This window comes from Arvicola amphibius, chromosome 9 (genome assembly GCF_903992535.2).
Source record: "Arvicola amphibius chromosome 9, mArvAmp1.2, whole genome shotgun sequence".
Taxonomy (NCBI): Eukaryota; Metazoa; Chordata; class Mammalia; order Rodentia; family Cricetidae; genus Arvicola; species Arvicola amphibius.
This window is the reverse complement of record NC_052055.2, coordinates 57,109,301-57,131,415: the sequence shown is the minus strand read 5'-3', so window position 1 is coordinate 57,131,415 and position 22,115 is coordinate 57,109,301. Positions and strand designations below refer to the sequence as shown.

The 22,115-nt window shown below is 44.6% G+C and overlaps 1 protein-coding gene across 1 annotated transcript; it reads right to left on the bottom strand.

Moving 5' to 3' along the window:
- Window positions 1-110: 110 nt before the first annotated feature.
- On the bottom strand, window positions 111-20,331 carry Tex49 (testis expressed 49). The gene is made up of 4 exons (XM_038341167.1): window positions 20,253-20,331; window positions 3,692-3,814; window positions 711-855; window positions 111-159 (listed from the first exon to the last, which is right to left on the bottom strand). Exons 1-4 carry the CDS (start codon window positions 20,329-20,331, stop codon window positions 111-113), a joined length of 396 nt encoding a protein of 131 aa, XP_038197095.1.
- Between the last annotated feature and the right edge of the window lie 1,784 nt (window positions 20,332-22,115).

Genomic DNA, 22,115 nt, shown 5'->3' with positions numbered 1-22,115 from the left:
TCCCCCTACCGCCTCGATTCCCCCTTCTTGTCTCCATCTGAAGACTTGGGCACCCTGACCCCTCCTTGCCCTCCCTCCAGTTTTCATCTTGTCCTGCAGGCGTGTCCTCCTCAATACTGAGTGAAGGTTTTGTCGTTGAGAATAGAATGATCCATATATCTGGAAAAGAGAAAATGTCTCGAGATTCAGCCAGGTCAGGCTAAAGGGAAGGGAGCGTCCTTAACAATGGTCCTCATGACTGCCTTTGTGCAGAATAGGCGGGGGTGGTGAAGTAGAGCTGCCGAGGAGGACGCTGGTTGGAGTAGACTTTGGGAACCCACAGGAATGCTAAAGACATCAATTCTGTGCCTGCTCAGAATCTCACCCATAAAACAAAGCAGACAGTTCTCAAACTACTGTGTGGAGACCACACTGCCCAGGATCTGAGGCCCACTCTTCCTGACAGGACTCAAACCCCTTCTATTCTCTGATTCTGAGACAGGGTCTCTCTATGTAGTTCTGGCTTTCCTGGAACTCTATATAGACCAGGCTGGGCTTGAACTCCCAGCTCACAGAGATTCACTTGCCTTTGCCTCCTGAGTGCTAGGATTAAAGGTGTGCATCACTACACCCAGCTTATTCACAGCTCTTAAGTGGAACTTAACTACAGGTTTCTTTGTGAGGAGAAAGAACCTCTCCAGGCCCCCCACCCTGACCTTTCTCAGCCTAACCTGGTCATCGGGCTTTTAATAAGACAGTGACGTGGAGTCCGGATCCATGGTATGGTTTTCTCTGGACGCACGCTTGAATGGTCGGTCCACCAGAAGCTGAAGTTCTGAGCGTCGGTCACTGGGACTCGAAAGACCTGATTGGGGACTGGTTGAGTTGAAAGAAAGGCAGGTAATTGAATTTCACCAGGTTCCCTTGTATTTTCTGTCTCTGGATAAAAATCACAGTCCAGAAACTTGCTGTGACCAGTGCGAGAGGTCCTGGGGAGGTGTTCACTACACCCTACCTCCCTTCCAGATTCCAGCATCTCACACACTTCCTGGTCAGATGGCTTACTTAGTCTTGGTGTTTCCTGCTGCTAAGTAAACCTGTCTCTAAGATGTGCCAAGATGGAAAATAAATAGTCAGCCAATTAGAAAGTGTACAAGAGAGGTCTACCGACTCAAGTGGTGAAGTTTTGGTGTTTTGAGACAGGGTTTCTCTATGTAACAGCCCTGGCTGTCCTGGAACTCACTCTGTAGACCAGGCAGGCCTTGAACTCACAAAGATCCGCCTGCCTCTGCCTCCTGAGTGCGCCACCAGAATTGTCCTCTCCCATTTCATTTCCCTTGTCTGAAATAATGCTTTCCTTTGCTCACTCCAGGGAATTCCCTGAAACTAACCAATAGTACCACTCCACTTTGAGATGCTACACATAGGTGTTTTCAAGTTCCTGTTGCTCAAAGTTTGGTGGAAGGTTTGTGTGTGTGAAGGAGCAGCTGTGCAGGTGTAGAAGGTGTGTGTGTGAAGGTGCAGCTGTGCAGGTATAGAAGGTGTGTGTGTGTGAAGGTGCAGCTGTGCAGGTGTAGAAGGTGTGTGTGTGTGTGAAGGTGCAGCTGTGCAGGTGTAGAAGGTGTTCGTACGTGTGAAGGTGCAGCTGTGCAGGTGCAGGAGGTGTGTGTGTGAAGGTGCAGCTGTGCAGGTGTAGAAGCTGTGTGTGTGAAGGTACACCTAAACAGCTACATGTGTATATGTACATGTGTACCTACAGGTATATATGGGGGCAGAGGTTCCCAAGGAGCTATCCAGAAAAGTCCATCACTAGAACCTGGGGCTCAATGATTAGACCAAGATGGCTGGGCAGCCAACCGGCCCCCAGAGATACACCTGTCCCCTCCACAGCTCTGGAGTCGTGAGTGTACACTTCCGTGCCTGGCTTTTTACATAGCTGTTGGGGATTAAATGCAGGTCCTTATGCTTGCAATATAAACTGAGCTATCTCCTGAAGTTGTGTGTGCATGGTGTGCAGGTGTGCTCACTCCTTCCTGTCTGTGCACGTGGAGATCAGAGGTAATGTTCAGTGTCTTCCTCTATTGCTTTTCATCTGATGTTTTTATAATTATTTAGTTATTTTGGTTTTTGAAACATGACCCTGGTTGTCCTGGAACTTACTATGTAGACTAGGCTGGCCTCAAACTCACAGAGATCTTCCTGCCTCTGCTCCTCCAACTTTCTTTTTTCTGAGACAAGGTTTCTCTGTAGTTTTGGAGCCTGTCATGGAACTAGCTCTTGTAGACCAGGCTGGCCTTGAACTCACAGAGATTCGCCTGGCTTTGCCTCCCAAGTGCTGGGATTAAAACCATGTGTCACCATTGCCAGGCCAATTTTCATATTTTTAAGATCGAATTATGGCCTATTATTTTCTGATTTTTCTCTATAGTCTTGAGAATTTTTTAAATCCTTAATTGACTAAATGTTACATTTTTACCTAATTGTTTTTTCTATTAGTTAATAATAAACTTTATGTTTTTGCTATTAGAAATAACTTAAATGCCCCTTTCCTTATCTTGCCTGTTTTGATCTCTAAAGTTTTTTACTTTAATTTTGGCCTAACCTGTGGTACCGGCCTCTAATCTCCATTACCTGGAAGGCTGAAGAAGGAGGATCACAAGTTCAAGCCTGAACAATTTAGCGAAAGCCCATCTCAAAATAAAAATACAGAGAAAGAGTAATGACAGCTAGTGGTGGAGTGAAATGCATCGAAAGACCCTGCTTTGACCCCCACTTCCAGGGGGGGTATGAATTTCAAGTAATTACAGAGTCCTGGAGAGATTCCCTGACTCTTAGTGGTGACATCGTAGTACCCTGCCTCAACTGGAACATAAATATACACGGACAATACAAGGCAATTTCAAGCTGTCCTGGAATTGTAAAAGATAGTCCCCAAAGATCCAGAGTTGCCATTCTGTAGCCTCTAGTACAGTGATCTGCTCATTTCTGTACACTTGTCACGGTAAGAGTGTTAGTTAATGGAATATGGATTGTGACCTTTCTTCTAATGAAGCAGAACTGGAACTGACTAGATGAGGAGGGAAACGTGAGGGAAGGAGGTTGGGTAGAGCTTGAGGAATGGCTTCATGTGTGCACGTGTGTCTGTGGAGTGTTTGCCACATGTGGGAGACTGTGGAGGCCAGAGGAGAGTGTCAGATCCCCTGGGGCTGGCATTCCAGGCAGTTGTGAGCAGCCCTGTGGGTGCTGGGAACGGAACTCTGGTCCTGCGGAAGAGCAGCAAGCGCTCTTCACCATGGGGTCATCTCTCCAGCTCCAAGAACGGCTTTCTTTAGAGATCACAATTCCCGAAGGTTCCCACATCATACTGTTTGCATTGAGTCTGTCCTACTTGCTTTTCTGGACAAAGTGAAAGAGCTCCCATTTTCAAGTGGCTGGGAGAGGTTCAATGGCCAAAGGAATGTCCCCAAGGTCACCCAACTTGTTTGGTGTCTAAGCTCAGTTCAAATTACTGGTGCTGGCTCTACTCCTCAGCGGTGCAGTGTGACAATCACACGCCAAATTCTTTCACTGTTTGAGTTTTTTGTGTCCTTGTCATGACATTTCTGGGAGTATGTAAAACAGCACAACATCCTCTGTCCCCATAACCATGTGACACCCTTGTCATTCTCTAGGTGCCCAGACTCATTCTTGTTTCCCTTGCCAAGGTACTCACATGTCTTTAACAACACCTTTCGTACGGCTTCATGATAGCGCATTTGGCTATTCCAGTGTACGGAGTAATTACCATCTTCTGAGACAATCGGTGGAAACCTGGAGGACCCTGCATCCTTCTGGTCTGAAATGAGAAGGCTCATTTTGAGTACTTGGCAAATGGGGCTACTTTATTCTTTGATTTCCTGGTCTCCATGCCAACAGGGTACATAGCAGGGATCTTTCCTAGCTCCTAACATTCAACTCAGCATCCCAGGAGTCAAGTTATCAAGTCTGAGATAAAGGGGAAGGAGGAAGAACTCAGCGTTCACAAGAATCCCTCACCCCTCCTCTCTGACTCCCAGATTTTGATTGGCTTCCCACTAGCCTCAGGGTTCTGGAAAGATATTTAGGACTAGCACAGGTGAAAATAAAAATGGTCTCTAAACTGGGCGTAGACTCTCCTGAGACTGACATGCTTATAGAACTTCAAATGGATTGAAAGGGGAAATTATTGTTAAGTCCTAGTGGATAAGTAATTGCTGGGCCTAAGCAGAATCAGGAAGGTGCTTCAGGCTGCAGGATGGCAAATGCTTCAGAAGTGTTGGAGAATGAGGACGCTTTCTGTCAGCTGGAACCTGGAGCGCTAGGTGATGCGGAGAAGGATGGGAGGAGGGATCTGGGAAGGTCGTGTAGTAACGGTATCTGTCCTGTTCAGGAATGAGCTCTTATCAAGCAGAGCTTGCATATCACAGAAGACCGGCTCCTCCTCACCTGGCCTTCCAAGGCTAGGCGAAGCAAGCAAGGCTTAAGCACATCTAAATTTTAATTTTCTCTTGAGACAGCATCTCACTATGTAGCCCTGGCTGGGATGGAACTTGCTGTGTAGATGAGGCTGGTCTTGAACTCACAGAGCTCTGCCTGTTTCTGCCTCCTGAGTCCTGGGATTTAAGGCACCGTTTATGCTTTGAGGCAAAGACGAGGTTGCAAGAGCGCTTGCTGGTGTTGGTCACCGGGGCATTTCCTTTCTCCCAGCGGCACACAGAACTATGTCCTTGGCAACAGCAGTGCCCCCATTTCCAATGCAGTAGCGAGTGCCTGCACCTCAGAACCTTGAAGAGGAGTGGGTTGTGACAGCTTAGATGTAGAAAAGCATGGCTTGGTCAGGGGCTGAGAAGAAGGCTGTTGTCTAGGACAACTCCAAGATTCTTTTTGGCTGTCCCACCCACGTTGTCACCCAAGGCACAAAGAGGAACTAGGCCCCTTGTCCCCTAGCTAGGCCCCTAATAAATCTCGTCTCTTCATCTCATATTCTAAGTGTCTCCGTTCTGTTTTTACAGAGCCATAGCTCGCACCCACTCGCTCAGATTTTTACTTTTCCTTCTTGTTAGTGTTCGTCAGGGACTAGATCCGTATTTAGCATTCTCTCTGGAGACTGCTGAAGATGGCTGACTCATCTCAAGGGAGAGGGCGCTACTTCTGTTGTGCAGTTCCTTTTCCCTCCTTTCTCTCCCTTGGCCTCACTCGTTCATCATCCCTATCCTCTCTTCTCCTTTCTGTCCTCCAAAGGAAATCTTGAACGTTCCAAAACTGAGACGATACCACCAGAATGAGGTGCAGTTTAAGTGTGCCCTCTGTGAAGCTAAAGACGTAAGAGGGGTTGGCATTCCTGAACGCTTTGCAGGAGTGCCATTCTGGGACCCTGGCCTGAGCTGGCGCTATCTGTATTTAATCGTAGGTTCCAGCAATGAGAGGCCACTTCCTGGAAATGGTATTATTTGGGCTGGTTGTTCAGCTTTAGGCAAGGTAAAAGTAGCAATATGTCCTGGACAGATAGTGGTGGATTGAGGAGCAATAGCAAGCGTATTTCTAGTGGGTGTCGGGATCTGGGCTAAGAGTAAATTACGGTTCTAAACGCAGGTGACAAGCAAGAACGCCGTCTGGTCCTTAGGCGTCAGACTGTTCTTACGATACAACCAGACGAGGTTCTGCTATTTCTAAGAGCCCAAGCAGCAGGCTCCCAGCTTCCCATATGGACGGCAGCTACGTCTGGAGTCTGCTCGACAGTCTCACCCACTTGGATGCTTGCCACTTGCTCCTCGGCTTGGTTTCTTCCATTTTTCGTTTTGTCAAACTGGGAGATATTCTTGGTAACTCATAGCTTCCCCTGCTACATGCCCAGGTTTGATAAGGTTCCTGAGATGAAGGGTGACAAGGGCGGGTGAGAAGCGTGTCATGGTCACTGAGGAAGGTTCTCAATAAAGGGCATGACGAGTAAACTCCACTGGATGGGGCAGCCGAATCAACATCTTGTTGGCAGGTGATCAACAGGTTCTTCACACAGCTAGTTGATGCCTGTCCTGAACGGTGCTTGGGTGACAGATAGGACCGACTGCAAATAGCTTCTTTTAGAGCTGGGCCAGAAGTTAGGGCTGCCATGCAGCCATATCTAATGCTTTGACTGCACCCTGAAGACATCCTAGGGAATGCGAGAGTACTTGGGTGGATCTGGGATTCATCCTAATTAATGATGCAGAGTTTTCAGTTCTATACGCTGTCCTGTGAGCCAGGGATGGTCCTAGGATCTAGTTATCTATTCACACCTTGGCTCAGCGCCTCTGTTGGAACCGAGGCTGGTTGGCTCCAGTGTTTCCAGCTGAAGAATACAGACTCAGTGACTCCTTGAAGCCTGGCTTCTAGATGAAGGGTTGGTTTCAGGTTCTTGGGTCATAACAATGACAGTATCCAACATATTGTTTGCAGATGTCTCAGTATGCTGGTTACAAACAGTAATACCATGTACCATACAGGATCAGGATGAGAGAAAATGCTATGGGATTGGACTTAATACTCTTGAAATGCCTGGCTGGCCCAGCAGTTATGAGTGTTAGCTTCGCTTGTTGTGCTTTTTTTTGTTTTGTTTTGTTTTTTGTTTTTCGAAACAGGGTTTCTCTGTAGCTTTGGAGCCTGTCCTAGGACTAGCTCTTGTAGCCCAGGCTGGCTTCAAACTCCCGAGTGCTAGGATTAAAAGTGTGCCCCACCACTGCCCAGCTAGCTTGCTGTGCTAACACGTGAGAACCAGAGTTCATATCTTCACACCCACAAAAAGGGCTGGGTGTAGCCCCATGCATGCCTGTAACTCCAACACTGAGGGGACAAAAATGGGGGCCACTGATACTTGCTGACTGCAATCCTAGTTAAAAAGTGGGATCTCCAAGTTCAGCAAGACACCCTGCCTCAAAGGAATAAGGTAAAGAGAGGACATCCAGTGTCCTCCTTTGACTTCCATGTGAGTACATGAATACTCATTCATACATACATGTATGTATTCATACATACACATCATATACATATGGACCACATATATGTACACAAATATTTTTTTTAATTTGAAAAGTGAAGGGGCTTAATCAGTTAAGAGCACTAGCTACTCTTCCAGAGGACCTGGGTTCAATTCCCAGCACCCACATGGTAGCTCACAACTATCTGTAACTCCATTTCTAGGGGATCTGACACCCTCACACAGACATATGTACAGGCAGAACACTAATGCACATAAAATTAAAAATAAACAAATGATGCCATCTACAAGGTCATAGCAAATGGTAGTTCAAATCCCTGAAATTGGCTTGGGCATATTAAGATAATGCTGAAGTATGTCCGGAGGGCTGTCTTGTACTTACTGTCTTCCCTGATGCGAGGCAATTTATCTGTGCTTTGGGAGGAAGTGGACATGAGCCCAGGAAACCAAGTCCTCAAGGTATGTTTGCCATATGGGGGCCAGTTCTTTGCCTTTGCATCTTTAATGAAGTGCCTGCTGATTCTGAGTATGGGGAAAGCAGATGGGGGGCATGAGCAAGGGACTCAGTGCTTCAGACTACTTAGGTAAAGTGGATTTTCTGGAGATAAAGACTGCTAATCCTAATGCACTCCTCACGGCACTATAAAGTAGGAGACAGAGAAGTTTAGTCATTTGCCTGAGGTCACAAACTCCACGCGTGGCAGAAACATGAATTTAACTGAGTAGTTCCCAGGGGCCTGACTCTTTCTGACCATACACAACCACTCCTTGAAAGAGCTCCGTCGAGGCTTCCAGAAGAGAGGGAGAACTTGGACTGGAAGCATCAGTCCCTTTATATCAGCTGGTTGGGAGGTTTCGGCAAGTGTGTTTGTTCACCTGGACCGGACTTGAGTTGGATAGGGGATATGACATCATTGCCTTGATTCAGAGGGAGAGCCCAAGGTTGCTGAGCTTTTCTGAATGTAGGGTGTAATTTCCTAAAGTCAGCATTGGAAACAGCAAGGACTGGGATTTGGTCACCCTCTCAGTGAGTTGGAGCAGCCGACAGGGGAAGAGCAGTGAGGAAAGACCCCTGTAGAAAAATGGTCTATCTGCTGTCGATAAACAGAGCCGTCAGTGTGGAAACGGGCCTACTCCGGAGGCTTTAACACTGCTTGTGAGTAGCGTGAACATCTCCCCATTTAGTTTCCTGGGGTTGAAATATAGTGGCCCATAGCAGTTACAAGTATGCATAGGTTTCACGATACAGTTAGTTGTTCTATACGTTACAAAAGCAGCGAGTCTCTGACCAAGTTCATTGGCTGAACTGGGCCATACATGCTCCTGTTTGGAAAGCTAGACCTGCAGCGCCCTCTGCTGGAGCATAAAGGTGGCATAGCTTGTCTCCTGACGTATCTTGTCACCAATCTGGCGGCTCTGAGAGATCAAGAAACCTAGAGGATTATGAGGAGAGGACATTGCAGGCAAGATTAGGAAAGCTTCTCCCTCCCTCCACCCCCCTCTCGCACGCGCACTGTGTGTGTTTGTGTGTGTGTGTGTGTTGGCTGTCAGTTCTTGCCTTACACCTTGTTAGAGACAAGGCATCTCTCGTTCACCTCTGCATACGCAGGCTGACTGAACCATGTGCTGCCACAGATTCTCCTGTCTCTGTGCAATAGGAGTGTTCACAGACTACGCCAGACTTTTGTATGAGTTCAGGGGAACTGAAACTCAGGTCGTTAGGTTTTCCTTACAAGCGCTTTACCCACCGAGTCATTTCCTCAGTCCGTTTATATTCTACATGTAAATAATTAAGTTCCATGTGTCCTCGAACTCACTGCTTAGCCTGAGTTGCCCTTTTCACCCGAGGCAGGCTTCCTGCCTTGCCTGCCAGGTGTTGGGATTACAGGCATGAGTCATCACACATGGCTCACATTGTTTAATCTCTACAACAGAAGGGAACAGAAGTGCTGCAAACCTGCACAGAGTTAGCTTTCACACTACACTGTTCCGGTACCGTGAAAGATGATAGATAGAAGACCACTCCCCACCCCCTTTCCTCTTTGGTTTGTATTTTTTAAAAAAAGATTTATTTATTTATTTATTATGGATACAATGTTCTGTCAGCATGCATTCCAATAGACCACAAGAGGGCGCCAGATCTCATTACAGGTGGCTGTGAGCCACCATGTGGTGGCTAGGAATTGAACTCAGGACCTCTGGAAGAGCAGCCAGTGCTTTTAACCTCTGAGCCATCTCTCCAGCCCTAGTTTGTATATTTTTTAAAAATTATTTTTGTTTTATATGTATGTGTGTACCTCGGTGTATGAAAACCATGCAATGTCCCTGGGGGACCAGAGGAAGACATCGGGATTTCCTGGAACTGGAGTTAGAGACAGTTGTGAGCGGCCATGTGGGAGCTGGGAACTGAACACCCAGGTCCTCGGGAAGAGCAGTCAATTCTCTTAACCAATGAGCTACCTCTCCAAAGCCATCTCTTTTCAGGAAGAAAAGAAAGGGAGGATCCAGGGATTGGAGAATATCTTATTACATGGGCTGAGTCAACTCTGAGTTTTCCTTGTGACTGTAACAAGGGAATATTGAGGAAGCTCTTCTTTGCTGAATGTTTAATACACTCACACCCACTAGAAAGGAAAAAACCCATCCTTCAAAGAAAAAATTGTGATAAAAATATACCACGGTAGTAAGCCTGTTAGGGAAGAAGAACAACTATGAATAGATTCCCTTACATTGTTGCTAGTGAAGGGCTGGCTGAGGGACCAGGGCAGAAGGTGGCTGATCTGAGCTTGTAGAATACCTTGAAGAGCCAGTGCAGGTGATCAGGACAACAGTCCGGCTGCTTGGGTAGAAGCATATTCGTCCCTCTCTACGTGAGGAAGTCTGCGCTAAGACTCAGTAGATGCCTGAATCTGCTGGCAGTGCCGCATGCACCATGCTTTCTTTCTCTGGAGGTCCATACCTGGACTAAAGCTTAATTTATAGAGTATGCATAGTAAGAAATTAATAGCTGACAGTAACAGTAACAACGCTTGCACATGTGTGGAGGCCAAAGGACCATGCAGGGAGCCTGTCCTCTCCTTCCACTGTGTGGATTGTAGGCATCAAACTCATTGGGAGGCCTGGAGGCAAGCACCTTTACCTCATGGGTCATCTTTCTGGCTCCCATTTTTTATTCTTTTTTTTTAAGATTTATTTATTATTATGTACACATGTGTTTTGTCTGTCTGTGTGCTTGCTGGCCAGAAGAGGGCACCAGATCTCATTACAGATGGTTGTGAGCCACTATGTGGTTTTTGGGAATTAAACTCAGAACTTCTGGAAGAGCAGTCAGTGCTCTTAACCTCTGAGCCATCTCTCCAGCCCTTTTATTCTTAATTTATAGATAGATCTGTCTGTTCACCCATTCATTCAAGAGATTTTTTTACATTTTTCTCCTTTTCTTCCATGCATCATCCCAGGGCTAGAGATGTTGCTAAGAGCGCACTTGAGAGGTCCCAGTACTATCCCCAAAGGAATCCATAGCTAAGTATCATTCTAGAGAGTACTGTCACTCACAAAAGGATAGTAGTGACTTGACATAGTTCAAAACTACACACCTTAGTGGTCAAAGCTAACACCAGTAGTCATGGAATAAAATAACATCAACGGCCCCCCGACTGGATGCTCTGATGCCACTTCTTGTTATGCTATGGTTTGGGCTCCTTTGGGCACCCACCACCCACCCAGCTCCCAAATAAATCACAGAGGCTTATTAGTTATAAATGCCTGGCCTTAGCTTGGATTGTTTGTTGCTAGCTTTTCTTAACTTAAACTATCCCAGCTATCTTTTGCCTCTGGGCTTTTATCTTTCTCTATTTCTGTATGCCTTTTTTTTCTTCTTTCTTCATGGCTTGTTGTGTGGCTGGGTGACTGCCTCTTCTTGTTCTCTTGCTCCTCCTCTTCCTCAGGTCTCCTTCTATTTATCCTCTCTGACTGCCAGCCCCACCTATTCTTGCTCCTGATTTACTATTGACTGTTCAGTTCTTTATTAGACCATCAGGTGTTTTAGACAGGTAAAGAATTACAGCTCCAGGGCTGGAGAGATGGCTCAGAGGTTAAGAGCACTGACTGCTCTTCCAGAGGTCCTGAGTTCAATTCCCAGCAACCCACATGGTGGCTCACAACCATCTGTAATGAGATCTGGTGCCCTCTTCTGGCCTGCAGGCATACATGGAGGCTGAACACTGTGTACATAATAAATAAATAAATCTTAAAAAAAAGAATTACAGCTTCACAGGGTTAAACAAATGCAGCATAAACAAAAGCAACTCACCTTAAAAATATTTCCCAACACCACCCCAATGCTTAGAGTAGATCTAATTATGAGAAACATCAGACAAACACAAAAAAAGAGCATTCTGCAAAATGTCCTGACGGTATTGTGCAGAAATATGTGCCATGAAACATAAAGAGACCAAAGAGACATGCTCGCCAAATGAGAACTCAGTCCTTAATTAGACTCTTGTAGGAGGCTTTCTGCTGTAAAGGACATTAATGTGACAACCAGCAAAACAGGAATATTGGACTATAGATAATTAGATGTTATAAGAATGCTAAAATTTGCAAAATGTCTGTGCTATGCATAGCTGTTCTTAAGAAATGCAAATAGACAGGGTGTAGTGGCCTTCCTAGCACTTCTGAGGCAAAGACAAGAGTTTGAAGCCAGCCTGGTTCATATAGTCAGTTCTAGGGCAGCCAGAAATATATATTAGGACCTTGCTTCAAGCCAGGCATGGTGGTGCACACCTTTAATCCTAGCACTTGGGAGGCAGAAGCAAGCAGATCTCTGTGAGTTCAAGGCCAGCCTGGTCTACAGAGTGAGTGCTAGGACAGCCAAAGATACACAGAGAAACCTAGTCTCAAAAAACAAAACAAAGCAAAAAGACCTTGCCTCAAAAAGAAAGAAGAAAGGAAGGAAGGGGGGAAGAGAAACAGAAATGTTTCAGGTAAAGAGATAGAATTTAAGAATTTTTTGTTGTTGCTGTTTTTGGTTGACATCTTTTTTGTTTTTTTGTTTGTTTGTTTGTTTGTTTCTGAAAGAGGGTCTTTCTATGTAGCCCTGGCTGTCCTGGAGCTCACTATGTAGATCAGACTGCCTTAAACTTACAGATATCTGCCTGCTCTGTCTCCTCAGTGCTGGGATTAAAGTCCACCACTATGCCTGGTGAGAGTCTTTTTTATTTTACATGTTTGGGTGCTTTGCCTAAATGTATGTTTCGGCATCCTGTGTGTCCAGTGCTTCAAGAAGCCAGAAGAGGGCATCAGATTCCCCTGGGACTGAAACTATAAGTGGTTGTGGACCACCATGTGGGTGCTGGGAATTCAAGCCGGGTCCTCTGCAAGAGCAGCCAGTGCTCTTAGTGCTGAGCCATCTCTTCAGCCCCAAGACAAGAATCTTATTTTGTCATCTAGGATGGAGTAGAAGTCAGCATATAGCTGGGTCTTGTGATAACCCTGTGCCTCCCTCAGCCCCCTGAATATTGAGATTACAGTCAGGAAGCTGGATGATGGTGGCTCAGGCTTTTAATCCTAGCACTTGGGAGGCAGAGGCAGGCAGATCTCTGTGAGACAGAGGAAGTTCCAGGACAGCCACAGCTACACAGAGAAACCCTATCTCAAAACCCACCCACTCCTAGAAAAAGAAGTTGCTATCTTGAGCCCCCACATCCTCTTTTCTGTCCCCTCCTAAACAGAATGGAGAGAGGAGATTGCCAGTGACTTGAAGATTAGTTAATGAATGAGAAAAACACAGACATCAATAAGCTCATGGCAAAAAAACTCAGAAAAGTAGAGCTAATACTGGAAACAGGAAAAATAACTTTAAATCATAGGTATGGAGAAAAAAGTATACACAGAGGGAAACCAGAGGGGGGAATGGTTCTTGAAAAATTAAAATACACATCAGTTCCCTTGATCTACCCCTTCATTCTCCATCTCCTCTCATTCTGCTACTCAGATGTTTTGCCTGTGTGGGGTATGTGTACCACACATGTGCCGGTGACTGCAGAGGCCAGGAGAGGGCGCCAGAACTCCTGGGACTGGAATTACAGGCATGTGTGGGTGCTGGGGTTTGAAACCCGGTCCTAAGAAAAGCAGCTGGTGTTCTTAACTGTATCTCACCAACCCATCTCTTTTGAGTTCAAGTCTCTCGTTGGCCTACAGCTTACCAACTAGGTTAGCTGGCTGGCTAACAAACTCCAGAGGTCCAACTCATTCCTCCTCCCCATGTTTGGAACTGCAAGAACGTACCACTGCAGCTGGCTTTGTTAGTTTGTTTGTTTTTGAAAACTGGGTCCTTACCTCAGGTCGTTGTGTTCATAAGGCAAGCAATTTGCTGACTAAGCTATTTCATGAACACCTCCCTCCCCCCCCCGGAAAAGTCTTAAGTAACTATTACAGCATATTGCTATAAGTGTTCATTCTTATTGGTTATTATTAATCTCGTACTGTGTGAACTTATAAAATGAAATTTATAGCAGGGGAACTCTATGTATGTGTGGGGGGAAAGCAGCATATGTAGGATTTGACACCATCAAATTTGACACCGCCCGGCTTGCACTAGAGATTTTGAGACACCACCTCCTAGATAATCAGAAACTACAGTAATGACCAAGTCAAGATGATCTGATGCCTTCTATCTACTAAAAGGTATGTTTGCTGCCAGGCGGTGGTGGCACACACCTTTAACTCCAGCACTCTGAAGGTAGAGGCAGGTAGATCTCTGTGAGTTTGAGGCCAGCCTGGTCCAGGACAGGCTCCAAAGCTACAAACAAATCTTGTCTTGAAAAAACAAAACAAAACAAAACGAAACAAAAACAGGTGTATTTACTTCCTCTTCCCTTGAGGCTTGGTGCAGTGACTCTCTTCTGAGAAGTTATGTTAATTAACTTTTTGCCGCTGGAATAAAATGCCTGAGATAATCGACTTATAAAGAGAAAAGATTTCATTTTGGCTCTCAGATTTGGATGCTCTTGTCCATGACTTCTGACTGTGTATCCTCTCAGTGAGGAAATACATTATGGCAGTGGTACAAAACCACTTTCCTTGTTGCTAAGGAGCAAAAGAGGAAGAAGCAGAGATCCCATAATCCCTTTGAGCACTTCCAGTGACCCAAGACCTTTTATTAGTCACTGCAAAGGTTCAATCATCTCCACATGGTACCACCCAGAAAACTAAGCCTTTAAACAATGAAAGTCAGAGGGACATTTAAGACCCAAACAACAGCACACTAGAAGAGAGAAAAGTGTCCATTATTTCTGAGACTAGATCATAAAAATTCATTTGTTTGCTCTGTCTATCTGTCTATCATCCATCCGTCTATACATCTATCTATCTATCTATCTATCTATCTATCTATCTATCTATCTACTATCTATCTATTTATCATCTTCTGTCTATCTATCCATCCATCCACCCACCTACCCACCCGCCCACCCGTCTGTCCATCCATCCATCCATCCATCCATCCATCCATCCATCCATCCATCTCTCACATCAAGAGAGAGTTAGCTGCCATAGAAGCATGTAGGCAGCCTATGGGGTGACTCATATGGAGACAAACTAAGTTGTCTTGTTAATTGATAAAGAGGCTTTTGCCTCCAGACATCTTAGCAATGGCTCCTCTGTCCAGCCCAGAATCTGTCCGCACATGATTGTTATTTCTGATATTCTGTCTGCAGCTGTAAGAGAAACCCTGATGCAGTCTTTCAGCTAAACTGCCTCTGCCCCTGACTCTCTGGAACTGGGAAAGACATGTTGATTGGTTTAAAGTCTGTGTTTTAGGTAAGTTGTTACACAGTAATAGATAGGAAACATTGACAGTTGGGAGATGATATTGAAGAAGCCTAGCGAGCAAGTAATAATAAAAGTATGTTGAAAGGTTTAATAAGTTGGATGATCAACTCAGGAAGTTTCATAGCGTGAAAATGAGAACTTGGAAAAGGTAGGAGTGAGGAAACAATAAAAAGGAAACAAAATTCCTCAGGAAAGAAGAGCATGGACTCCTAGGATGGATGAACCGGGACTGTCTGTCACGAAGCACGCAGAGCCAGCTGCATTACGTTTCCGTCATTACAGTATTTCAGAACACCAGAAATCCAGAAGTTTCAGAAAGGCTTCTAACAGGAAACTAGAGGGGTAAAGCTACCCCTTGAAGATTTCCAACCTAGACTTCTTCATCCTTAGAAACTATGCATGGGGCTTGAAGAAAGTCATTCTATGTTTAGAAATCTAACTGCACATAGTTTGATAGTTACTTATCAAACGCTAGTTAGGACGTGGGCTCAGTTCCTAGTACCTGCGTGGTAGCTAAAAACTGTCTGTAATTCCAATTCTAGAGGATCTAATGCTTTCTTCTGGCCTCTGGCATACAAATTTACAAATAGTCAAAACTCTCATACCCATAGAATAAAAACTAAAAAATTACTAAGTGGAAATCATCTGTCTGTATATTTTTTGTGTGTTTGAGACAGGGTCAATCTGTTGGCTAAGCTTTGTTTTGTAGCTCAGGTTGGCCTTGAGCTACAAAAGCTACAAAGCTGGAGGTTGTGACCTCCAGCCCAGTCTCCTAAATTCTGGGATTAGATATATAAGCCACCACACCTGATTTCATATGTCCATATATCTGTGTGTACATGCTATATGCATATGTATGAAAGTGTGTGTGCATATGTTCATATGTGTGTCTATGTGTGAGCATTGCATAGGCACGCATATGTCTGTGTGCATGTATGTGCACTCGTGTGTGTGTGTGTGTGTGTGTGTGTGTGTGTGAGAGAGAGAGAGAGAGAGAGAGAGAGAGAGAGAGAGAGGCAGAGGCCAACTTCAGATATCTTCTATTGCTCTCCACCTTGATTTTTTAAATTTAATTTTTATGTGTATGATTGCTGTACCTGCATGTTTGTCTGTGCACTTTTTTGTGTGTCTGGTGCCTGCAGAGACCAGGAGAGAGTATTGGATCTGCTGGACTGACTGGAATTGCAGATGGTTGTTAGCTGCCATGTGGGTGCTGGGAATTGAACCAGGTCCTCTGCAAGAGCATCTCTCTGAGCCATCTCTCCAGTTCCCCCCACCTTAATGTTTTGAAACATTCTCTCAATGAACCTGGACCTCACCCTTCTGGTTCAGGCTGGCTAGTGAGCCCTGCGGGTCTGCCTGTCTTCATATCCCTCAGTGCTGGGTTTACAGTTGTGCTCTGCCCCATGTTATGTGGATGCTGAGGATTCAAACTCAGGTTCTCATGTTTCCACAACAAACACTTTATCACGGTCGATCATCTTCCCAGCATAGTCTGTATCTTTTTTTTTAATTTATATTTTACATACAAGTGCACTGCATGTACACCTGCAGGCCAGAAGAGGGCGCTAGATCTCATTACAGATGGTTGTGAGCCACCATGGGAATCGAACTCAGATCCTCTGGAAGAGCAGCCAGTGCTCTTAACCGTTAAGCCATCTCTCCAGCCCCCCCCCCCCCAGCATAGTCTGTATCTTAAAGGAGTACCCAGAATGTATAAAACTGAAGCTAGGGGAAGCAAGCAGTGGGCAAGAATAATATATTTGTAGTTCAGTCTTTCATCTAGCCTTAAATTCTGTCTAGGTCACCAGTTTGGACAAAGCTCTGGCCTCTGATGCTCCCACACCACAGTGGATAAACAGGAGCATCTCACAGAGGACTTTCCTCGCCAGGATCACTATTGCTGTGAAGAAATACCACATGACCAAAGCAACTTTTTTTTTCTTTTGAGACAGGGTTTCTCCGTGTAACAGCCCTAGCTATCCTGGAACTAGCTCTGTAGACCAGGCTGGGCTGGGACTCAGAGAGGTTCACCTGCCTCTGCCTCCTGCAACCTGGGCTCGACCAAAGCAACTTGGGGAGGAAAAGGTTTATTTGACTTATACTTTTCATATCATAGTCTATCACTGCAGGAAACTGGGTTAGGAACTCAAGTAGAGCAGAAACCTGGAGGCAGGAGCTGATGCAGAGGCCATGGAGGGGTGAGGCTGAGGCTTTCTGGCTTGCTCCTCATGGCTTACTCAGCCTGTTTTTTTTAAATATTTATTTATTATGTATACAATATTCTGTCTGTGTGTATGCCTGCAGGCCAGAAGAGGGTACCAGACCCATTACAGATGGTTGTGAGCCACCATGTGGTTGCTGGGAGTTGAACTCAGGACCTTTGGAAGAGCAGGCAATGCTTTTAACCTCTGAGCCATCTCTCCAGCCCCTCAGACTGCTTTCTTATAGGATCCAGGACCACCAGCACATGGGTGGCACCACTCACCAATGGGCCTGGCCCTCTCCCATCAGTCACTAATTAAGAAAACGTCCTACAGATTTTATGGAGGCATTTTCTCAATTGAGGTTTCCTCCTTCCAGATAACTCTAGCTTGTGCCAAGTTTATGTGTTTTGTTGTTCAATGGCCCTAGCTTCCTCTTTCCACCATGTTTGCCGTTGTAACTAGGACCAGGTTCCAATATTGCTGTTGCCAAATCTTTCCGGTCTTAGAGGATAGTTCTCTTCTGAGTTGCCCATGAATTTAACATCTGCTTTACACGGGGTGAATGAATATCCTAAGAAATGACCGCTTTCTTAAATCTCTTCAAAGATAACATTTCTATAGGATTCCTTTTAACTTCTTCATAACCTTGGGGGGGGGGGCTGTCATCTGCTGGTCATTCTTGTCTAGTAACTGGATAAACTAAAGTTGGTTTCCTAGCAACATTGGGTGGTCCCTCTTCAGTTTTATCATGTAGTGGTGTGATAGCTTAGTCTAATTCCTCTGTCTGTGTCTGAGTATTTTTCTTATTTTCATATAAGTCTTTCTAAGGCTTATATCTTGTCAATCCACTTTTCATATTTGGCACAATTATCAAACCACTTTTCATATTTAGCACAAAAAGCACTATGGCTATTAAGGATAAAATATGAATTACCAGATTGGTAGTAATTATAATTGGTATTATGTCAACCTCAGTTAAATCATTGATTATTATTTGACTCTCTCCTTGAGGACGACCTAGGTGTCTTACCAACTCTGATGGCTTCTCAGTTTGTCCAAGCTGGCATAATTTCTCTGTGTGGTTGTGCCATGAGTTAGGGCACCAAATTTATTTATTTATATTTATTTATTGGTTTTTTTGAGACAGGGTATCTCTGCAAACCTGTGTAACAGTCCTAGCTGAACTGGAACTAGCTCTGTAGACCAGGCTGGCCTCGAACTCATAGAGATCCACCTGCCTCTTCTTCCTGAGCACTAGGATTAAAGGCTGCACCACCACTACTCTGCCCAAATGTTGTTTTTAACAAAATCTCAATTGTTTGTTTTTAGCAATAAAGACTCAAGAGCCAGACACTGGAGTGAAAGCCTGCTAGCTCAGAGAGGCAGAGAAAGCACCCAACTGATCTTCCTCCTCCGCCAATGTCCCAGAAGCCTTTTCCTTCTCCTGCACTGTCTCCAACTACCCTCCTCAAACTGGATGTCCCTCCCTTCTACTTCCCATGCATCTCTCTATCCATCCTCCTGACTCCCTCTTGCTCTCTATGTTTTTTTCTTCATAATCCTATGTCCACTTCCTGTCAACTGGTTGCTTGCTCTGCACTTGAACTTTGATTGACTTTGATCCTGTTTACAATATTCAAGCAGAAAGCTCTTGGATTAAAGGTGTGTGCTAGGGCTGAGCCACATCATAACTAGAAACAGATTTTTTTTTTTAAGAAACAGATATTTTTCCAGTAAGTAATGCAGTTTTGGGGTTCACATTGTGATAAAAAAAATCTTGCAACATATCTATGAGGCCTGACAGGCATTGTAAATATAATGCAATCAAATATACACTAAAAATTTTCAATGGTTCTCTATAAAATTAAAATACTTCTTAAGGTCGGTAGCATCCTCAATTAGCTGGCCTTGGCCTTGTTTTCAAGGTCTGCTTCCTAGTACCTACTTTACCCTTCATTGTGTCTAAGTTCTTGGGATTTACTTAATATTTATCTAAGTCTCTATTTCCTTTTCAGTGCTAATTCCCTTCTTATTTACCTGATTAACTTCAATCAACTTTCACACTTGTTTCTGGAGGCATTTCCTATGAGAATGTCTCTTAAGTCTTCCTTCATTGTTTTTGTTTGTTTAGTTGTTTTTGTTTGTTTTTCAAGACAGAGTTTCTCTGTAGCTTTGGGGCCTGTCCTGGAACTCACTCTGTAGACTAGGTTGGCATCAAACTCATGGAGATCTGCCTGCCTCTGCCTCTGTCTCCTGAGTGCTGGGATTAAAGGCGTGTGCCATCACCACCCGGCTTGTTTTTAAAACCCGATAGTATCATGTATTTACTCCTTTGAGGTTAACAGTCCATATTTACTTTAATCATATACTATATTACAAATTTTATATGACTACTTATCAGCTACTCTATAGTTGTGATGGCTATTCTTGGTTGTCAGTTTGACTATTTCTGTAATAAACTACAATCCAGAAATGGAGGGCACATTTGTAAAAGGGTCTTGAGACAAGAAGACAACAGACCTTTGTTCTGGATCCTGAGGCAGGAAGACACAGGCTTTTGGTCCAGATTTTGAGGCTGGATAACACATGCATTTAATCCAGTTCTTGAGGCAGGAAGACACACCTTTAACCTGTGCCACACCTTCTACTGGAAACTTATATATGGGCACTGGAAGAAGGAAGGGTTCATCTGTTCTTTGTCTGCTTGCCCTCGCTTTTCCAATATGCCCATTCCTTTACTGGCATTGTTGCCTACTTCAGGATTCCAGCATACACAGAAGACCAGCTGAGACACCCACCTTCGTGGGACTGAGCAGCTATTTGGACTTCCATTCACAGGTAGCCATTGTTGCTTTAGTTGGACTGTAACCTGTTAGTCATTCCAATAAATTCCCTTTATATATGTACATGTATTCATTCTAACTCTAGAAAGCTCTGACTAATAAATGTAGTAGAGGCTTTCTTCTATTCATCTTTGTGCCCTTAGTCACTAACATAAACCACAGACCCATGATTAGTTGGTGTTAATCAATGCCGGCTAGATGGATTAGATTATTTGGTTGAACAAAGTATTTTTCTTAATAAGAATATGAAGTAACAGAAAGTCAAGTCGAATGGCTTCTGTCCCTGCTGTGTAATTTAACTACAGTGACATCTCTAGGGTGCTGGCTAGGAAAGGAAATGACTAGAAGGTGACGAGGGAAGGCTTGGCCCTCCGCCCCACCACACTAGATTCTCCTTACCTGTTTCTTCAGTTGTGGCTTTCATTTTATTCCGAAGGGGATATTGATATCCTAATAGATGCAAGTTGAAGAAAGCCATCTCAGTGCCTCTTTTTCAGAATGTCTACTCTGTAGAGCTGGGTTCTAGTAACCATGGTAATGTCTTGAAGAATTACCTTGACTGACATTTCCTTTGTCCAGTGAGGCTTAGAAGTTATAGGTCATTGTGGAGTTGGAATTGAGTGGGCTAAATAATTTCAGGAAACTTGAGGAATCAAGTATGATTATCTTCTAAAAAAGGCATTTCTGCCAGACTGTGGTGGCTCATGTTTCTAATCCCAGAACTCAGAAGGAAGAAGCAGATGGGTATTTGTGAGTTCGATGCCAACCTGGTGTACAGATCAAGTTCCAGGACAGTCAGAACTGTTACACAGAGAAACCTTGTCCTCAAAATCCAAAAAAATAAAGGCATAAAAAAACCCAAAACTAAACAATATTCTTTGAAAATTTCATACATTTATACAGTGTAATTTGATCATATATATCCCTCCATTTCCCTTCAGCTCCTCCAAATACCTGCTATCTTCTTGTCTCCCTTCCTTCCTTCCTTCCTTCCTTTCTTCTTTCCTTCCTTCCTTCCTTCCTTCCTTCCTTCCTTCCTTCCTTCCTTCCTTCCTTCTTCCTTCCTTCATTTATTGAGACAGGGTTTCTCTATAGCTTTGGAGCTTGTCCTGGAACTCACTCTGTAGACCAGAGCTGACCTCAAACTCACAGAGATCCACCTGCCTCTGCCTCCCGAGTGCTGGGATTTAAAGGCGTGTGCCACCACCGCCCAGTCAAATTTATTTTTATGTGCACTGTTATTATGCCTGCATGTATCTCTATATGAAGATACCAGATCCCCTGGAAACGGAGCTATATATACATCTGTGAGCTGCCATGTGAGTGCTGGGAGTTGAACTCAGGTCCTTTGAAAGCACAGCCAGTGCTCTTAACCACTAAGCCATCTCTCCAGCCCCCTGTCTTCTTCCTAATCTCACTGTGTAGCCCTGGTTGTCCTGGAACTCACTCTGTAGACCAGAGTGGCCTCAAACTCAGAGATCCGCCTGTTCTGCCTCCCAAGTGCTGGGATTAAAGATGATTGCCTCTCTGCTCTGCCTATTTATCAAGTTATTTTAAATTCCCAATCTGAAATCCTAAGATTCCACTGTGAGTACCTGGTTCTGATACTTCCAGGTTTTGCTTTTCAAGCTTGAACAGAACATGTTATGCAAGGCTCAGGTTTTATCTTTATATAGCTAGGCTTTGGAGATGTTCACTGTTTGCTGCAGATGCAGGCGCTGGGGGCTGCTTGAGAAAGGGCTTTTTACTGTATGTAAAGGGTCATCAATTTGCCTAGACTATCCAGCCATCAAACCTAGGATTCTTCTTTCTGTCTCCCCAGCTCTGGGATTACTGGTGTGGTGCCCAGTTTTTTTTGCATGGGTGCTGGAGAGTTGAACTCGGGTCTCCTTCTTTTGGACAAGGACAATAATGACTGACCATCTGCCTAGCTGGACTTCCCAGTCTTCTGCTAAGCGTGTTCCTCCCTGGGCAGTGACCTTAAATGTTTAATGTTTCTTCTATCTTACAACACAGAGCAAGGGTAGAGACAACTGAAGCTGGCTAATTCCTATCTCGCTTTGTGAAAACTCAAGTTTTATTTAAAAACTTTATTTGAGGATCACTGAGATGGCTCAGTGGGTAAAAAGGTGCTTGCCACTAAGCCTGACGACCTTGTGTTCAATTTTTGGATTGCGTGGTAGAAAGAACATCTTCAATTTGTCCTCTGACCTTTAGTCTTACACTGTGACATGTGTAAACCTACAGGCTGGCTTTGAACTC

Coding starts and splice junctions, on each gene's coding strand:
- Tex49 (XM_038341167.1), bottom strand. CDS start 20,331: ATGGCTTTCTTCAACTTGCATCTATTAGGATATCAATATCCCCTTCGG. Junction 3,815..20,252: donor AGCCACAACTGAAGAAACAG/GTAAGGAGAATC, acceptor TTCTCATTTCAG/ACCAGAAGGATGCAGGGTCC. Junction 160..710: donor ATTAAAAGCCCGATGACCAG/GTTAGGCTGAGA, acceptor TCTCTTTTCCAG/ATATATGGATCATTCTATTC.